The sequence below is a fragment of the Colletotrichum fructicola genome (genome assembly GCF_000319635.2).
Source record: "Colletotrichum fructicola Nara gc5 chromosome Unknown KSG_Nara_v1_contig03, whole genome shotgun sequence".
In the NCBI taxonomy this organism is placed as follows: Eukaryota; Fungi; Ascomycota; class Sordariomycetes; order Glomerellales; family Glomerellaceae; genus Colletotrichum; species Colletotrichum fructicola.
The window spans coordinates 2,994,607-3,010,123 of NW_027094053.1; the positions used below are offsets into that span (position 1 = coordinate 2,994,607).

General features: G+C 57.6%; 6 protein-coding genes across 6 annotated transcripts; 3 read left to right on the top strand and 3 right to left on the bottom strand.

Moving 5' to 3' along the window:
• Nucleotides 1-392: 392 nt before the first annotated feature.
• On the bottom strand, nucleotides 393-1,091 carry CGGC5_v005600 (27-O-demethylrifamycin SV methyltransferase; the record flags this gene model as incomplete). Its single annotated transcript, XM_032030453.1, has 1 exon — nucleotides 393-1,091. One exon carries the CDS (start codon nucleotides 1,089-1,091, stop codon nucleotides 393-395), a length of 699 nt encoding a protein of 232 aa, XP_031890191.1.
• A 2,816-nt stretch (nucleotides 1,092-3,907) lies between these two features.
• Nucleotides 3,908-6,130, top strand: CGGC5_v005601 (uncharacterized protein; the record flags this gene model as incomplete). The annotated part of the gene is made up of 2 exons (XM_032030451.1): nucleotides 3,908-3,942; nucleotides 3,997-6,130. 2 exons carry the CDS (start codon nucleotides 3,908-3,910, stop codon nucleotides 6,128-6,130), a joined length of 2,169 nt encoding a protein of 722 aa, XP_031890084.1.
• A 634-nt stretch (nucleotides 6,131-6,764) lies between these two features.
• On the bottom strand, nucleotides 6,765-7,849 carry CRC1 (Mitochondrial carnitine carrier; the record flags this gene model as incomplete). The annotated part of the gene is made up of 2 exons (XM_032030450.1): nucleotides 6,765-7,426; nucleotides 7,486-7,849. The coding sequence occupies 2 exons, from the start codon at nucleotides 7,847-7,849 to the stop codon at nucleotides 6,765-6,767; spliced, it is 1,026 nt and encodes a 341-aa protein (XP_031890085.1).
• Nucleotides 7,850-10,015: 2,166 nt separating this feature from the next.
• cis4 (putative zinc transporter cis4) lies at nucleotides 10,016-11,731 on the bottom strand (the record flags this gene model as incomplete). The annotated part of the gene is made up of 3 exons (XM_066151480.1): nucleotides 10,016-10,787; nucleotides 10,835-11,053; nucleotides 11,106-11,731. The coding sequence occupies 3 exons, from the start codon at nucleotides 11,729-11,731 to the stop codon at nucleotides 10,016-10,018; spliced, it is 1,617 nt and encodes a 538-aa protein (XP_066009150.1).
• A 612-nt stretch (nucleotides 11,732-12,343) lies between these two features.
• CGGC5_v005604 (uncharacterized protein) lies at nucleotides 12,344-13,463 on the top strand (the record flags this gene model as incomplete). Its single annotated transcript, XM_066151481.1, has 3 exons — nucleotides 12,344-12,406; nucleotides 13,183-13,240; nucleotides 13,327-13,463. The coding sequence occupies 3 exons, from the start codon at nucleotides 12,344-12,346 to the stop codon at nucleotides 13,461-13,463; spliced, it is 258 nt and encodes an 85-aa protein (XP_066009151.1).
• A 292-nt stretch (nucleotides 13,464-13,755) lies between these two features.
• Nucleotides 13,756-15,207, top strand: CGGC5_v005605 (Chitobiosyldiphosphodolichol beta-mannosyltransferase; the record flags this gene model as incomplete). Its single annotated transcript, XM_032030448.1, has 2 exons — nucleotides 13,756-14,190; nucleotides 14,236-15,207. The coding sequence occupies 2 exons, from the start codon at nucleotides 13,756-13,758 to the stop codon at nucleotides 15,205-15,207; spliced, it is 1,407 nt and encodes a 468-aa protein (XP_031890077.1).
• Between the last annotated feature and the right edge of the window lie 310 nt (nucleotides 15,208-15,517).

Consider the following 15,517-nt stretch of genomic DNA (forward strand, 5'->3'; position numbering starts at 1 on the left):
TCGCGGGTCGGTTGGCGTGCTCCACTGAACAAGATCGGTGTTAGGTACTTTACCTCGAATACCTACGTATTCGCATCCAACCGATAGGTTTGGTGATGCGTAGAATCAGAAATCCCGATCGTTTCAACGAACAAGTAGTATTCTGAATCGTTCAATTTTCATAAAAGATACACTTTTGAATTGTTGAAATCCGACACTGCTAAGAACTATGAGAAACATGTTGAGTTGGAGGTACCTGCAGATACCACGATTGAATCGAAATCGACCCCTGTCGGCATGTACCAGACAGCTGGGTGCTTGGAATATCCATCATCATCAGACAGCAACCCCCAAGGTTGCCGCAGAGTTGCTGCTCTTGAGCGGAAGAAATCAGCCAATCTGTGACTGGCAGCTCACTTCTTGGCCAGAACCCAGAGAAATTCGGCGTCAACCTCGTCGTCAATGACATCCTTGATGAGGATTTCCAGCCCAGTCTCCTTGAGCTTCTCGAGCGTCGCCTCGGTACCCCAGCCGCTCCAGTACATCCATCCCTTCTCGTGCAGCCACTTCTCCATGACGACCCCGGGCATGTTCTCGGACGCAAAGTTGACGAGTAGGAAGCCGCCGGGCTTCAGCCATCTGGCGAGCCGGCGAATCATCTCGCTCTGCTCCTCGCGGGGCAGGTGGATGACACTGTACATGCCGACGATGGCGTCGAACGAGTTCTCGGAGAACTCGAGCGCCATCATGTCGCCCTCGACGAAGGTGACGCGGTCGCGGCCGTGCTTGGCGAGGTTCTCCTTGGCGATTTCAATCTGGACGCTGGAGATGTCGTTGGCCGTGACGAAGACGTCGGGCGTCGTGAGCAGCCGGTCGGTGACGGGCTGGCCGCAGCCGCAGCCGAGCTCTAGGACGAGCGACATCTGGCCGGCGAGGGGCTTCGCGGCGAGCAGCTTCTCCATCAGCTTCTCGAGGTACTCGAGACGCAGGGAGGACTGCTGGTCGGTCCAGCTGTTGTAGGCCGGAGCGATGGCGTCGTAGGACTCCTTCAGACGGGCCTTGACGTCCGCCGGGGCGACGGCGACCTGCTGGTCTGCTAGGCGTTCCGGCATTATGATTGTTTGTTTGTTTGGATTGATTTGGTTTGGTCTTAGACTATCTGAGTGTCTGTCTTTCCCTGTGTGTGCCTGATGCTCTTGCGAGTATCCCCGTAAAAGTCAAGTGACGCCCTTTTGCGGCTTGACTATGACGAGAGAAGGGAAGCAAAAGACGATGGAGGAGGGGAACAGATGGGGTTTAAATAGGTAAGATGCGGAGTGATTGATCATGCTGACACTGGCACGGATTGAGGAGGGGCTTTTAAAGTGCGAGCTTCGAGCCTCAAGATGGAGGGGAAGTTGCAGCACGGGCCAATTGTTTGCGATTGCATTCTAGGGTCCCTTAACCTGTCTCGGTGGTGAGAGTCATCGGCCAGAGTCACTTGGGATGTTTTGTTCAATTCCAAGGAATTAACCGCTTAATTGACTGTTTACCGGCCACTTGAATGAGTCTTAAAACCAAAGTTCCAACTGCGATTGAGATCCTCAGCGTAATGAGTGCAGCTAAATATGCAGGACAGTAGGCGAGGAGGAGAATCTGGGGTGGAGGACGTGGGGACGGCGGCCGACGGGTAAAGAGGGGTGGAGGGGTCCTGGGACACAAGCTGGGCCTGGGCCGCTGGAATTAGAAAGACCTGATGGGTCTGGAGGAGCAGACTCGGAGAAGTCAAGTCCGAGATCTCGAGCCGCCGTCGCATATCCGTCCGGCAGGGCGTCAAGCTGGTGATGATCACGTTCACGGTCTGCGTCAGGATCGTGTGATGCTGGGGGACCTGATGGTCTGGAGTTGCCGGATGCAGTTCATCGCAGCAAACATCAGGATACCGCTGCCAATGCGGCTTGCAATGAAAACCGAACGAACCCCGCTGAGCAGAGAAAACGTTGTTGATGGGGCGATGGGAAAGTTTCCATACCATCGGGCTGATTTTGGTGTGGCACTGGACTGAGTTTTGTGCCGTGAGATGGCAGCAGCAATTGCTGGATGCCTTGGAATCAGTCCGAAGCTTTAGCGGAGGTTGTTAGGTTGCCGGCCCGCCAAAGTCTGATTACTTAAGCTTAACCGCACACAGGTTTGCACCTCGCATTTCTGGTCAGTGTCGCGTCGATTTTTTCCTGCCTCCCCACGTGCCGTAATGACGTTTGGCGCTAGCATTGAGGGGGGACAATCACATGCACAGAATGCGAAATGAGCTCTCTGCAGTGTCTCTGCCAGGCTCCACTTTGGCGAAGAGGGGAGGGGAAAAGTGACAACTTGCCCCAGAGACAATGGAAAGAGAGAAAGCCCGCTGCAACCCGCCCGAGCAGGACCGACGTGCCGACGAATGCCATCCTCCATCCAAGACTCAGAGACTCCAACGGCTGACGCGCCTGGTGTACCAGTGTAGCAGCACCAAGCAAGACCTTGCTACCTTACCCTGCGTGTGCCTGTCTCGCCATTGCGCTGCCTCCTGCGAATAGAGACGCAGGCCGCAGCCAGAGCTACGGAAGCTCCAGCAATAGCAACACCGGAGGCAATTGATCTTCGCCCCCCCTTCGCAAATTGCCAGTGAGCTCCCAGCCTGTCGCTTGTCGAATCGATGCCAGCTTGGGCGACACCACACCACCATTGGACCATTGAGTGCGACCCTTGACTATGGCTTATGCCCCGGTGGTGGTGGAGCGTCGACTCGTCTCGTGCAGACCGGACCACACACCAAGCCAAACAGAACCGAACCAAACCAAACCAAACCTGTGCCGTCTGGCATCCCCGGTCCTTGCATCATCATACCTTGACGAGGACGAGGAAGCAAACAAAGAAAAACTGCCCCGCCCCGCGCTGCGCTGCACCTCGCACCCAAGACCCTTGCGCCTCGACGGCAGCAGTCCCAGCATCCCAGCAGCTGCCAGCAGCACAGAGAGGAACTGCACAAAGAACCCTTCTGGAGGCTTTCCCTCATCATATCTATATCCGTACATACATATCCATACCCGTACGGACCAAACGGCAACAAAACAACAACCCTGCTCGCCTCTTTTGTTTGCCTGTGCCTGCCTGCCGCACTGCGCATGGCCCTGTCAGACCCTGCTTGCGCCCTGGGGCCTTGGTATCCGATCGCAATAATAACTCCTAGCTGCCCAGCCCGCGCTGCGAGCTATGCTAGTCTCTGCAATCTGCAGAACTGAGGAAACCCGCGCGCTACCGAAATATTCTCCACGACACCATCCCTCCACCGACGGCTGACCGACCCTGACTCTGCCAACTGCCCTGCCCGTTCCATTCTGTTCTGGGTCCAACGGGTCTCCATACCTACCTACGGATACACTCCCGTCCTCGCTTTTAGCGCTTGCGAAGTCGGTGCCAGCTGGTCGGAGAGAGGGGCTCCAAACACCGGATGACCGACGCAAAACTCGTCGATTATGAAATCCTCTTGACAAAGTCTGCCGCCGCCGTTGTTGCCTCTTTTTTCTGCGTCTGCCTCAAATCCGACATTGGCTCCTCCTTCAACAAAGTCCGACGAAATTTCGATAGTATCGACTATAAACAGCTCGCCGTTTTGCGCCAACATCGACGCCGCATCCCCAACTTATAGTCCGTCCTCGCTACTTCGCGCTTCGTGCTTCCGCCGCCGACCGAAGCTTATTCCGCCCGTCCAAGCCATCCGATCCCCTGGAGGTCCTAACTGGTGCGACGAATCTCTAGCCGCAGTCCCAGCTGCCATTATTTGATCCTCCGTCTGTTTTCCCTCCTCACTAAAGGTGTCACGCACGCCTCTTGCCGTCACCTAGATCCAAGTCTGCTCCCGAACGCCGCCTGAGTGGACATTCCCATCCGCACCCGCGTCGCCAGCAATATGGGGCGCCCGCCGGCGTACATCTTCGTTGTCAGGTTGGTAGACCTCGTTCCTGGCCTGTCTCTCTTCGGATACTGACGCTTCTGCAGGCACGGCGCACGTCTCGACGGCGCTGACAAGAGATGGCACCTAACATCCCCGACTCCCTACGACCCTCCCCTGACCTATGGCGGCTGGCAGCAGTCCAAGGCCCTCGGCGTCCGGATTGCCAGTATCCTGCGCCAGGCCGAGGCTGATTCGAACAGGACCCCGAATGGTCGTGACAGCTCGACAGACTCGAAGAAGCGACGCAAGTTCAAGGTCGTACTCCACAGCTCCCCGTTCCTACGATGCGTCCAAACCTCCGTGGCCATTAGCGCCGGCCTGGCCCAGGCTCCTCCCCTAAACACGCCTTCATACCCGATGCCTTCGCCCAGCACGAATCCTTCCGCCTCTCCCTTCGTCCTTCCGGCTTCTGTAACCGAGGAGGTTGATCCCCTCTCCACCGATGCGAGCGAGAACAAGCCCGAGCCTCCCAAGAAGAAGATCAAGCGGTCCACACTACGTCTCGACGCCTTCCTGGGCGAGTGGCTTTCCCCCGAATACTTTGAGATGATTACGCCTCCCCCAGGCTCCGCGATGATGCTGGCAGGTGCGAAGGCAGATCTGCTCAGGCGGGAGAACATCAGCGCCCACGACCAGATCGTGGAGCACTCCCACCACCACGCCAGCTCGGTGGGCCAGGCCCAGAGCCAGCTGTGGAACAGCCCCAAGTTCAGAGCAACCCCCGAGCGATCCGGTTCTACCGACTCGAACGCGCCGTCCATCTTCGGTCTGGATAGCGGCCGGCCTAGAAGTCGGGCGGACAGCGCAGCGAGCTCCTCCAGCCAGCGTGTCCGCTTCACGGTCCCCGAGCCGGGAAACCCAAAGGACGGATACGTCGCCCCGACCCCGAACTACGCCGTCTCGTCGAACGTGAAGATCCCCGACGGCTACGTGGCGCATGCGAGGGACGCCTGTTTGCACGTGGACTACCAGTGGGACTCGATGAGAGAGCCGTTTGACTGGGGCGACGGCGGCAAGTACGGAGAGGAGTGGACGGCCATGCACCAACGGTTCAGACGGGGCGTGCAGAAGCTCGTGGACTGGTACACCACGGCCGAGCGTCCAAGCGAGATGGTCACCAAGACGGTGAGGACGTCTCACAACGGCGACACCGAATGCGCTATTGACGACGACGATGAGGAAGACGTGGAGTCGGTTGTCATTCTCGTTTCCCACGGTGCCGGCTGCAACGCTCTCATTGGTGCCATTACCCATCAGCCGGTCCTCATGGACGTAGGTATGGCGTCTTTGACCATGGCTGTCCGCAAGCCGAACCGCGAGGCCGAGCCCTCTGCCCTAGACACACCCATGTCGGAAGTTGCCGACCCAATGTCTCAGGCGGGAGTCATCCCAGTTCACCAATACTACGATCTTAAGCTGTTCGCAAACACCGACCATCTGAGGCCGAGCTCATCCTCTACACACAACCTCTCCAGAGCCCCTTCCACGGCGTCAAACTCGAGCCATTCTCAGAATGGTCAATCAGGCGCCCGTGGCCGTATCGCGACGGGAAACGGGGCGTACACGCCCGCGCCCATCACCTTTAACCCGGAGTCGTTCGTCTTCCCGGGCAGCCGCAGCACATCGGCAAACGCCAACCTCGGCAGCATGCGCCGCACATCGCACAACAACACCTACTCCCTCCCTCGGACACCTGCGCTGAACACAACGGGCATCACCGTGGGAAGTGGCGTCACGAGTTTTACCAACACCACCACAAACTACAACAGCAACAATAACAACACGAATGCGTCGCCTACACTATCTGCCGGCCTATGGTCGCCAATCACGCCCAAGAAGGACGCAGACGAAGAGGAAGAGGACGACGACATCTTCCCCGACTTTGACCACCGCAAGAAGCTCGCAGCCCTCTCCAAGCAGGGCCCCGAGATCGTTAAGCCCCCGACGCCCGAGCGCAAGGAGCCGCAGTTCGGCGGTCCTACCAAGGTGCCCCTGCGGTTCCAGGAGATCTCCCGCCCGACCTCGAGCGACGGCGCAGAGGAGGAGAACAAGGTGCCCCCACTGAGCTTCGCCACTGGCGGCGGCCTCTGGGGCGCGCCGCGGCCGCTGGGCGAGACGGAGATCATGCGCGACATGACGACGTCCAAACGGCGATGGACCGTCAACGAGCGCGCTTAGTGACTACTGCAATCAGAGCATGACGCATTATGGAAGCGAACAGGATAGAATGATCGGCAGACTGAGCGAGCGAAAGACGCATAGCAAGTACAGGACAGCATGGGCATGGTCTACAGCGGAAACGCCCGTACACAGATACGATGACAAACACAAACATTTGGGCGGCGAAGGATACAACACACAACACATCTCAACTTGAATCATTCTGCATGGCGTTACCATTTGGGGGATTTCAAACGCAAAAAAAAGGGAGGGCAGGCAGTCAGGCAGTTATCAAGGAACCCCCAAAAACGTACTTTTTGTAATTACCACTCAAAACTGAAAGAAAACCATTAGCGACGGAGAAGGCAGGGTTTCTCTTTTTATTCCGATTCATCCTGCGTTCTAAAAGCATGGAGGGAAGCAAGATAGATACACAAAACACCAAAAACATCGCTTCTAACAGCACGATACTAAGTATTTTTTGCAAAACACGTGTGTACACATAATCTTTCAACTCCAGGCTTATTGTCTATCATGATGATTCAAGGGGAACTGTAGACTACGTGAAACAGATTCGTGACGAGTGCCTGCCTGCCTTTCTCCTGTAAACGCCTTCCACAACCGTAACCAAAAGTTTGAAGGAAACCGTCATCTAGTGCCCAAAAGCCTTGTTCATAGCCTGGTGCGCCAACTCAACACCCAAAAACGTAGCAGCGTTCGCCGGCACGGCTCTCGCGAGCGCGGGGCCGAAACCAGGGAAGAAGGCCTTCACACCGCCCCGGCCGTACACCTCCCTCACCACGCCGCCGAGCGTGACGTTCCCCTCGGCAGTCTGCAGGCGCGACTTGACGGTATCGACCGGGAACACGGGGATCCACATGGCCACACCAGCCGCCGCGCCCGCAGCAGTAATAGCCAACAAACTGAGCTCGCCCGAGGGCTTGCCGGAGACGGGGTCCTTGGGGGTGAGCCGGCGCTTGATGTACTCGTAGGCGGCGAAGTAGGCGGCGGAGCCGGGGCCGTCGCGGGCGAGGGTGGCGGCGGAGCCGCGGAAGACGGAGCGCAGGCCGCCCTCGCGGTAGAGGGAGCGGACGACGTCGAGGCCGCCGTTGTATTTGGGCTTCTCGCCGGGCTGGAGGCGCTGCGACTGGACCTGCAGGATGACCTTGACGCGCTCGAAGGGGGCGGTGATGGCGGTCATGGGGATGGCGGAGAAGAAGCCTGCGGCGGAGACCTGGGCGATGGAGAGGGGCGCGTCGGGGGAGGTGCGGACGAGGGTTTTGCCTAGGTCGTAGCCCCAGAAGGAGACGGCGACTTTGAGGACGAGGTTAGTTTGTGGGACAGAGGATGAAGGGAGGGTAGGGGGGACTTACACATGGGCGTGACACCGACCAAGGGCGCGCTGACGCCGGCGTACAACCCACGCCTGAGGCCATCGCGGGCGATGCTCTTCTTGACGACGTCGATGGCGCCCGAGTAGACGCCGCGGTCGGCGGTCTGGAGGCGGACCTTGACGAGGTCGAAGGGGTGGCCGACGACGACTGCGCAGACGCCGCCGAAGCCGCCGGCGGCGAGGGAGCGCAGCTGGGCGGCGAGGCCGGAGGTCGCGGCGGCGGCGTCGGCCTTGAGCTCGTCTTTGGACTCGGGGATGTGGGGGGTCGGCACGGGGAGGGACTTCAGCTTGGAGTTGAGGGAGGAGGCGGCGGCGGCGGCGTCTTCGGGCGTGGAGGGGGCCATTGTGCCGGGGGAGTTTCTGGGTTGCGAGTGGGAGATGAGGGTGAGGGTGAGAGTGAGGTTGTCGTAGGGAGAGAGAAGTAGGTGGTGATGGTGGTGGAGGAGTGGTGTTGTTTGGGAGGAGAGGAAGGAAGTCCGGAGGGCTTTCACGTGTTTCGCGATGCTCGCTGCCCTTGTTTCTGCTAGCGGTGGTTTTGGCGCAATTGAGGAGGAAGCTCGGGCGGTCCGTTCCTGGCGCTGAATAGTGTATGCGGTAGTAGCGCTAGTGGTTTTGCTGTGCGTGCAAATGTGCGCCGCGGCCGGTACTCCGTGGAGAGCTTTTTTCTTTGGTGTAAGTGTCGATGTTGCAACCCCGGATGTGCTCGAGATGCTTGCGATGGCGGAGGTAGAGGGGGAAGGTATGCCGCTACGTCACTGAGCCGAGGCAACTACAAAGGACGGCCCACTTTGCGCGGTACTCGTAGGTAGTGGTCCACTGGGAGACAAAAGAGTCCTCGTGATGTGAGTCTGTTTGCGGAAATGGTAAGACTCTTGACCAAGTTGCAACTGCAAAAAAGATTGGTGATGAAGCGCGATGGCGACCTGTGCCTGACTAAGAATACATAAAAAGGACAGAGCGTCATCTTCTTCATTTTTCTGTGCCTCCCCAACTTTCTCCAAAAAGCTCATCCCAGCATTGGCGGCGGCGGCAGCGGGAAGAATGAAACCCTCTGTCTGCAATGATGGAAGTGCCCGCCCGGGCCTCGGTCGTTCGGCTCATTGTCGCCTCTCCAGCGCCCCCCTCCACCTTGATCCGGGGTTCTGGGGGAGTGCAGTGCGACGGCGGCAGCAGCAGCGGGCCCGCCGCGGGGTTCACGGTTGTGCGCTAGACTTTGGGGGAGCACCACGACACAGCTACCAGTATCCCGTCCGTATCCCCTTCTGCCAGAGGTTGCACATGGATGTCGCCATGAGGCGCATGCTTCTGGACGAAAGGGCCAAACGGCGCGTTCCTGAACCTACCTATCATGTACATACAAGTAGAACCCGCGTTTTGGCTGGGAGTTCAAGGTTCTTTAGGCGGAAACCGTCGTCATTCACAAACATCGTGTGACCCTTATGGAGTGGGGGGATGAGATGAACTCAATTCCCCGATGCTCCCTTTGCAGCGCCGGCATGTGAAATCGCGTCTTTTGATGACGGGGAACTGCCAGAGACACTGCGTGTGTTCCACTACAAGACAGTTCAGTTTCACCTCTAAAATTAACGGAGCATCTTCCGCAGACCTTGACATTCAAACTCGACGATCTATCTTGAGAGATGAAATGTTTGCGCCCTCGAAACTGCACAACATCTTACCCAGAGCATTAGGTTCAACACCGTCACAACCATTACCCCGGGGAAACGGACCAGTTGAACTCCTGCAAGCCTGCAAACCTGCAGTTCTTCAACCCCGCGAGATCCGGCACAACAGAGGATCCCTCACCACAACAAACATCTCACTGCATCCTATCCCCCCCAAATCTCTCCAATCTCATCCTCTGCACCCCAGTCCACCTGCACGTCAAGTGACAGCTGGCCCGCACTCCCTCATCTCGCCTTACATTGGCCCAGACCTGCGCACCCTCTCCGGGCGGACGGAGGCCTTCTGGCGGAATGGCCCAGCCCTCGCGGCGCGGGATGGAGGGTGGATTTGGTCATCAGTTCACGTCACACCCTTCGGTTCGACGGAACATACACGTCCCCTCGCCCAAGTCACATCATCCCCAACACACCTGCAGCCCGCTCGAAAGGGTATCTAGTCTTCCATTGCCGCGCAAAATATGTGCGTCTACTCATACAAAGTCTTTGAATGCCGTCGCAATGCCTTTCCGTGATACGAGGTCCCTGTGTATAACGTTTCCCCCCCAGACTCCGACATGAACAGCTGTACTCGAACAAAGAAAAGGAAAACCAAAACAAGCCGAACCAAACTGTGCTGGTTCTAATCCCCAAGAAAAAAAGGGTACCACGTCTCCAACTCCTCTATCACCGCACGTCTGTATGTCCCCTCGTCTTCACCGTCTCGTGGTCTAGTCATAGAAAAGAAGTATACGCGGACGAAGGCCTCTAGTCCCGCTTCGTGCGGCCGTCCTGCTCCACTAAGGTCTCGACAATCGTCGGCACCGGTGTCATCGGTGGTACGTTCTCCTAAAACGCCCTTTTCAGCGGTGTTGTCGCAATTCCTGTTGACCGGCCCACACCGCACCAACAACTGGCATCTCCTTCTCTCTCGACCTGGACGACAATGTCCATGGAGTTTCGGAGGAGGTATTCGCGCACTCGGTCGCGCACCTCGTCGAGGCCGGCGCCGCGTCCTGCCACCACGTGCACAATACCTTGCAGCCTGTCGCCCGAGTCTTCGGTGCTGCGGTCGTCCATCCAAAACTTGGGCACTGAGTAGTTGACCACCCCCTTCTGCTGGAGGATGCCCGCCAGCGTGTTGCGCAGGTTGTACTCGACGTCATCGGGGATGTTCAGCATCAGGTTGCGCGCCGACGACTTAATCAGCGGAATTGCCGCCAGGAAAATCAGAATCGCAATGGCGCATGATGCCAAGGGGTCCCAGAAGGTCCAGCCCGTGTAGTAGGTAAGAATGGTCGAGAGCACCACCGAGGCGCTGCCCATCGTATCGGCCAGAACATGCAGAAAAATACCCTCCATGTTGTCGTTATGATGGGAGTGCGCATGGCTGTGCTTCTTGCCGTGGGAATGATCGTGTCCGTGATCGTGCTCGCCGTGCGAGTGCGAATGACCGTGGCCATGATCGTGACCGTGATGGTGATGGCCGAAGCCCCACAGACCCAGCAGGTTGATCACGCCGCCGAGGAAGCTGACGATGAGCAGCTCCTTGAGACGATGGAGTTGCTGACCTTCCCATATTCGCTCAAACGCCTCCACAATAATCTCAACACTCAATAACCTGTATATTGTTAGACGTGGCCTGCCCGTGATTGTAAGTGCACCTACATCAGCAAAATGCCGTTGGCGAAGCCGCTCAGCGTCTCAATCTTTCCTAGACCAAAAGGAAATCGCTGGCTCTGGGGCCACTTGCTCGTCACGGCCGCGCAGAGGCCGACGAAGAGGGCAAAACAGTCGAAAAACATGTGAATCGTGTCGCTCAGCAGGCCGAGTGAGTCGGTGACGTAGCCATAGAAGGCCTGGACAGCCATGAAGCAGAAATTGAGCCTGCGAAAACACGCGTCAGTCATTGAAACCACAACAAGACCTATTGACCTACGTCATAAAGTAAAAGATCCGCCGCGAGTCCTTCTCTACAACAATTGTGTGCAAAAATGGTAACGCAGGCGTGTATTTGAGGATGATTTTGGTAAACAAAGACGGCTTCGAGTGATCGTGGGCATGGCCGTGGGAGTGGTCGTGGCCATGGCTGTGAGAATGACCGTGGCAATGACCGTGCGAATGGCCATGGTCGTGGTCGTGATCATGTTCGTGGTGGTGTTCGTGTATCACCGTGCCGTCGAGGGGCTGGAAGTTCTCCGAGAAGGAGCCGCTCGTGGGCGTCAGGAGTTGTCGACCGCTAGGGGTGATGTCCGTCTTCCATCCGTCCATGGCAGCGAGCGATCGCGGCACCGCCTTTTCCCGCAGAGACGACTGGCTCGAGTTTCCTCTGGTGTGGGAATGGCTGTGGCCATGGCCGTGGGCGTGGCCATTGTGACTGTGTTGATGGTCGTGGTCGTGTACGTGGCCGGTCGAGTCTTGGCTCTGGCTGTGGGTATGCAGCCCACCGTTGGACATTGTCGACTTCAGCGCATTGAGGGACGGGGGCGAGTGGGAGTGAGAATGCATGTGGTGATGGTGGGCATGCGGTAGGGCGGAGGATGGCAAGGCGTAGGACGAGGCCATGTTGACCGCGGAGAAAGGGTTGCAATCTCGTCGGGGTCGGTCTGGGGTCGGTGTCGGTGGTCGGTATCGGCGGGGATCTAGGCGAGAAATTGATGTCGTTTTCTTTGGCTCGTTGCTGTCGCGCTCTCCACCGAGGACCCGTCGATTCGGGACCCTTTGCAGTAACCCCCTATCGCAAATCAACCCAAGTCATGGGTCGAGGAGTTTAGCCACTGCTTTCGTGTCTGTGTCTCGTGGGCGAAGCTGGTGGGAAGGAGGATGTAGCAATTGAGGTGTCGTGGGACGTTCGGCAGCCGTGGCCGTGGAGCTGGGAGGAGAGGAGACGGAGACGGAGACGACGGGAGTGCTAGGGAAGAATAGCCAGAGGTAGGTACGAATAGTAGCAGCGGCAGAATGACAGACGGGAGTCGTGTGCCCGTGTCTAGCGCTGGATTCGCCTTATCCCAGCGGCAGTTCAGGGGACTTGCACAGCTGCAGTCCTGCGCAGGCTAAAGGAGCGGAATGGAGTCGCCCCGTCAATGACGTTGCGCTGGGTGGTGGGAGGCTTTGATCGACGATGGGCGTGCCGGCGGCGCGAGTCGCACAGACGAGCCGATGCTGATAGCAGCCAAGATGGAGGAGATTCTCGTCGACGGTTTCTTTGTGGAAGACGGAGTCGACGATGGACGCAATAAGGTAGGCTGGGAAGCTTTAGGTAGATAGAAAAAAAAAGAACATCGTTCAAACCAAAACAAGCAGGCCAAAAGTTTAAGGTGGGATGTGGCACACCCGGGACTCGGAGCGTTGTTATTTTTTTGGTTTTTGGCTGAACCCGACCACGGGACGCCGGGCGGTGCCTCCTTTCAGACGAATGCCTCTCAGTCTGTCTCTCTCCTCCCCCCTCTGTCCCTGTCCCAATGAGGAATCCGGCGGTCAGCCCCTGCAGATTGCTCCGTGTGGGGAGGAGGCTAGCAGCTGGGAAGCGGCACGTTCGTAGTCGCGTTGTTGTTGATTCGCTGTGTTGGCCGTCAAGAGGGGGCGTCGGGCTGGGAGTTGGCTGCATAAAGTTGCCCATGCAGACAATGCGACCCCGATCCTAGGCCGATAATCGCTGATGTGCCTGCGGTCTTTTTGACGACCACGGGTACTCTGTACTGAGTACTGAGCAGGCGCCATGATTTGGGAAGGTCCTCTGTCACTCAATACCCAGAGGCTAGAGAGCTGGCCAATTGATTCCCAGCCCCAATTGCGACATGTCTCTGGGTGTCTGGGCTTGCCATGCTTGTCTGAGAATCTCAGATGGAGATGCGCGCATTAATAACCAGCGTGGTCGATGCGGCTGGTCTGTGTTCTGTCTGGCATGTGCAACAGCTGGTTTCCCCTTAATTGGGTGACGACAGAACATCTCAGCCTCAGTTCCGCCTTGATGGGCGATGCGAATTGAATTGAAGCAACCACGCAACTGTGAACAGGACGTGGACCCAGCGATACCGATACGGCGTCTGCAGGTCGACCGCTGCAAGCTTGTGGGTACGTACCTTGTTCATTTTCCCTCACACGTGACCCGCCACCTTCCCGTTGTTATCGCCGACGGCATCCCCTGATTGGCGCCACAGTTGCAACAGCAGACGACACCCAACCCAAGTTGGAAGGCGCGAGCAGAACGACTCTGGAGCGTCTTGGAAGAGGGGCCCGGCCAAGACGACAGCACTTTTGCGCCTTCCAATATCCCTTCGCAACAGGCCATTGCTAATCTCCAGCGCCAAGAACGAGATATTGCTCCTCCGGTGCAGCGTACAAAAAGCTGCTGCCCGTGTCCCACTACCCGGGCCACCTCCCACCCACCCATGCGCCCGGGCTAAGGCGATCTTGCAACTTCGGATGACAGCACCGCGACAGCACGAGACAGGACAGCTTGCATAAGCGTCACCACCGCCGCGACATCTGAGAGCCAAGACCCGACGACAATCTGAAACTCCACCAGGCTCGCATCGTCACCGCTCCCGCCCAACGCAACTGTCCACTCGGTGCAACCACTAGCCACGATGTTGGCCCTGGCGCTGGTGGTGTCTATCGTCGCGGGCGTCTTCACCACGCTCATCGCGGCCTTTGGCATCAACTCCCTCTCAAGGCTTCTGCCGACTCGCTACCATGCGGCTGAGAATCCCAAGGATGACCACATTCAGATCCTGGTGCTGGGTGACATAGGTCGGAGCCCGCGCATGCAGTACCACGCACTCAGTGTCATGAAGCATGGAGGAAGAGTCGATCTTGTCGGTTATAAAGAGACAGCTCGGCTACCAGATCTCGTTGGAAATGAGAGAGTCGCCTTGTACCCTCTTCCGCCTTTGCCTGCAGTCTTCAAGTGGAACACGCTGCCATTCTTGATCAACAAGCCAGCCAAGGTCGTCTGGCAAATGTGGTCCATCTTCCAAGTGCTGGCTTACACCGCACCCCCCGCAAGATGGATCATCATTCAGGTATGTGAGCCGCAAACTTATAAGTTGCTATCTAACTCGGTCCAGAATCCCCCTTCCATCCCCACACTGCACCTGGCTCTCCTCGTTTCACTGCTCAGAGGAAGCCACTTGCTCATCGACTGGCACAACTACGGCTGGTCCATCATGGCCACCGGCCGCAGCAAGAAGAACCCCCTGGTCTGGCTGTACAAGAAGTACGAAATCTTCTTTGGCCGACTCATTCCCACAGCCAACCTCACCGTCACCCACGCCATGGCCCGTCAGCTCCGTGAAAAGCCCTACGACAACAAGAAGCCCATCTTCGTCCTGCACGACCGTCCCGCCCAGGTGTTCCAGCCCATCGAGTCAGCCGAGGCTCGTAAGGCCTTCCTCTCCAGCATCAAGGAGACCAAGAACGTCGCGGATAGCATCTGCGACGGCACCACCCGCCTTATCGTCAGCAGCACCTCGTGGACGCCCGACGAGGACTTTGGTCTGCTGCTGGACGCATTGGTAGCCTACGCACACCCCGAAGAGGCCGTCAGCTCAAGCGGCGTCGGCAGGCCCCCGATCCTGGCCATCATCACCGGCAAGGGCCCCCAGAAGGCCGAGTACGAAGAGAAGATCAAGAAGCTTCGCATCGAAGGCAAGCTGCCCGGCATCACGATCCTCACCGCCTGGCTCTCAACGCGCGAGTACGCCTCCCTCCTCGCCTGTGCCGACCTCGGCGTGTGTTTGCACATGTCCAGCTCCGGCGTCGACCTGCCGATGAAGGTCGTGGACATGTTCGGCTCCGGCCTGCCCGTCGCGGCGTACTCCGCCTACGAGAGCTTCAGTGAGCTCATCAAGGAGGGCGAGAACGGGTGTGGTTTCGAGACTGCGACCGAGTTGGCCGAAGTCCTCATCCGACTGCTGAGTGAGGGCGGCAAGGACGAACTGGAAACACTGAAGGCCGGTGCTGTTAAAGAAGGCAGTTTGAGGTGGGATGAGGAGTGGGATCGTGTTGTTGGCAGGGTCGTGGGAGTCATCGATAGCTGATACCTTTTAGTTTAATAGAAAATATCATTGGGTGTCGAGTAAAAGACGTGCCATTTTTCAACCTTCGACTACGCAATGATTTGCACACAATTGCAGGATGGCAAAAATACAAATCTGCCAAATCAAAGCCGGGAATGACAAAAGATTGATTTCGCCCGGACTTGAACCGGAGACCTTCAGTGTGTTAGACTGACGTGATAACCAACTACACCACGAAACCATTGAACACCTTGGAAGGTGCTGGGGTGATAGGAGGGATGGGTCAACTCTAGCTCATCAAGTCTGTGGGGCAGAGTTTGGTGTGTGAGCC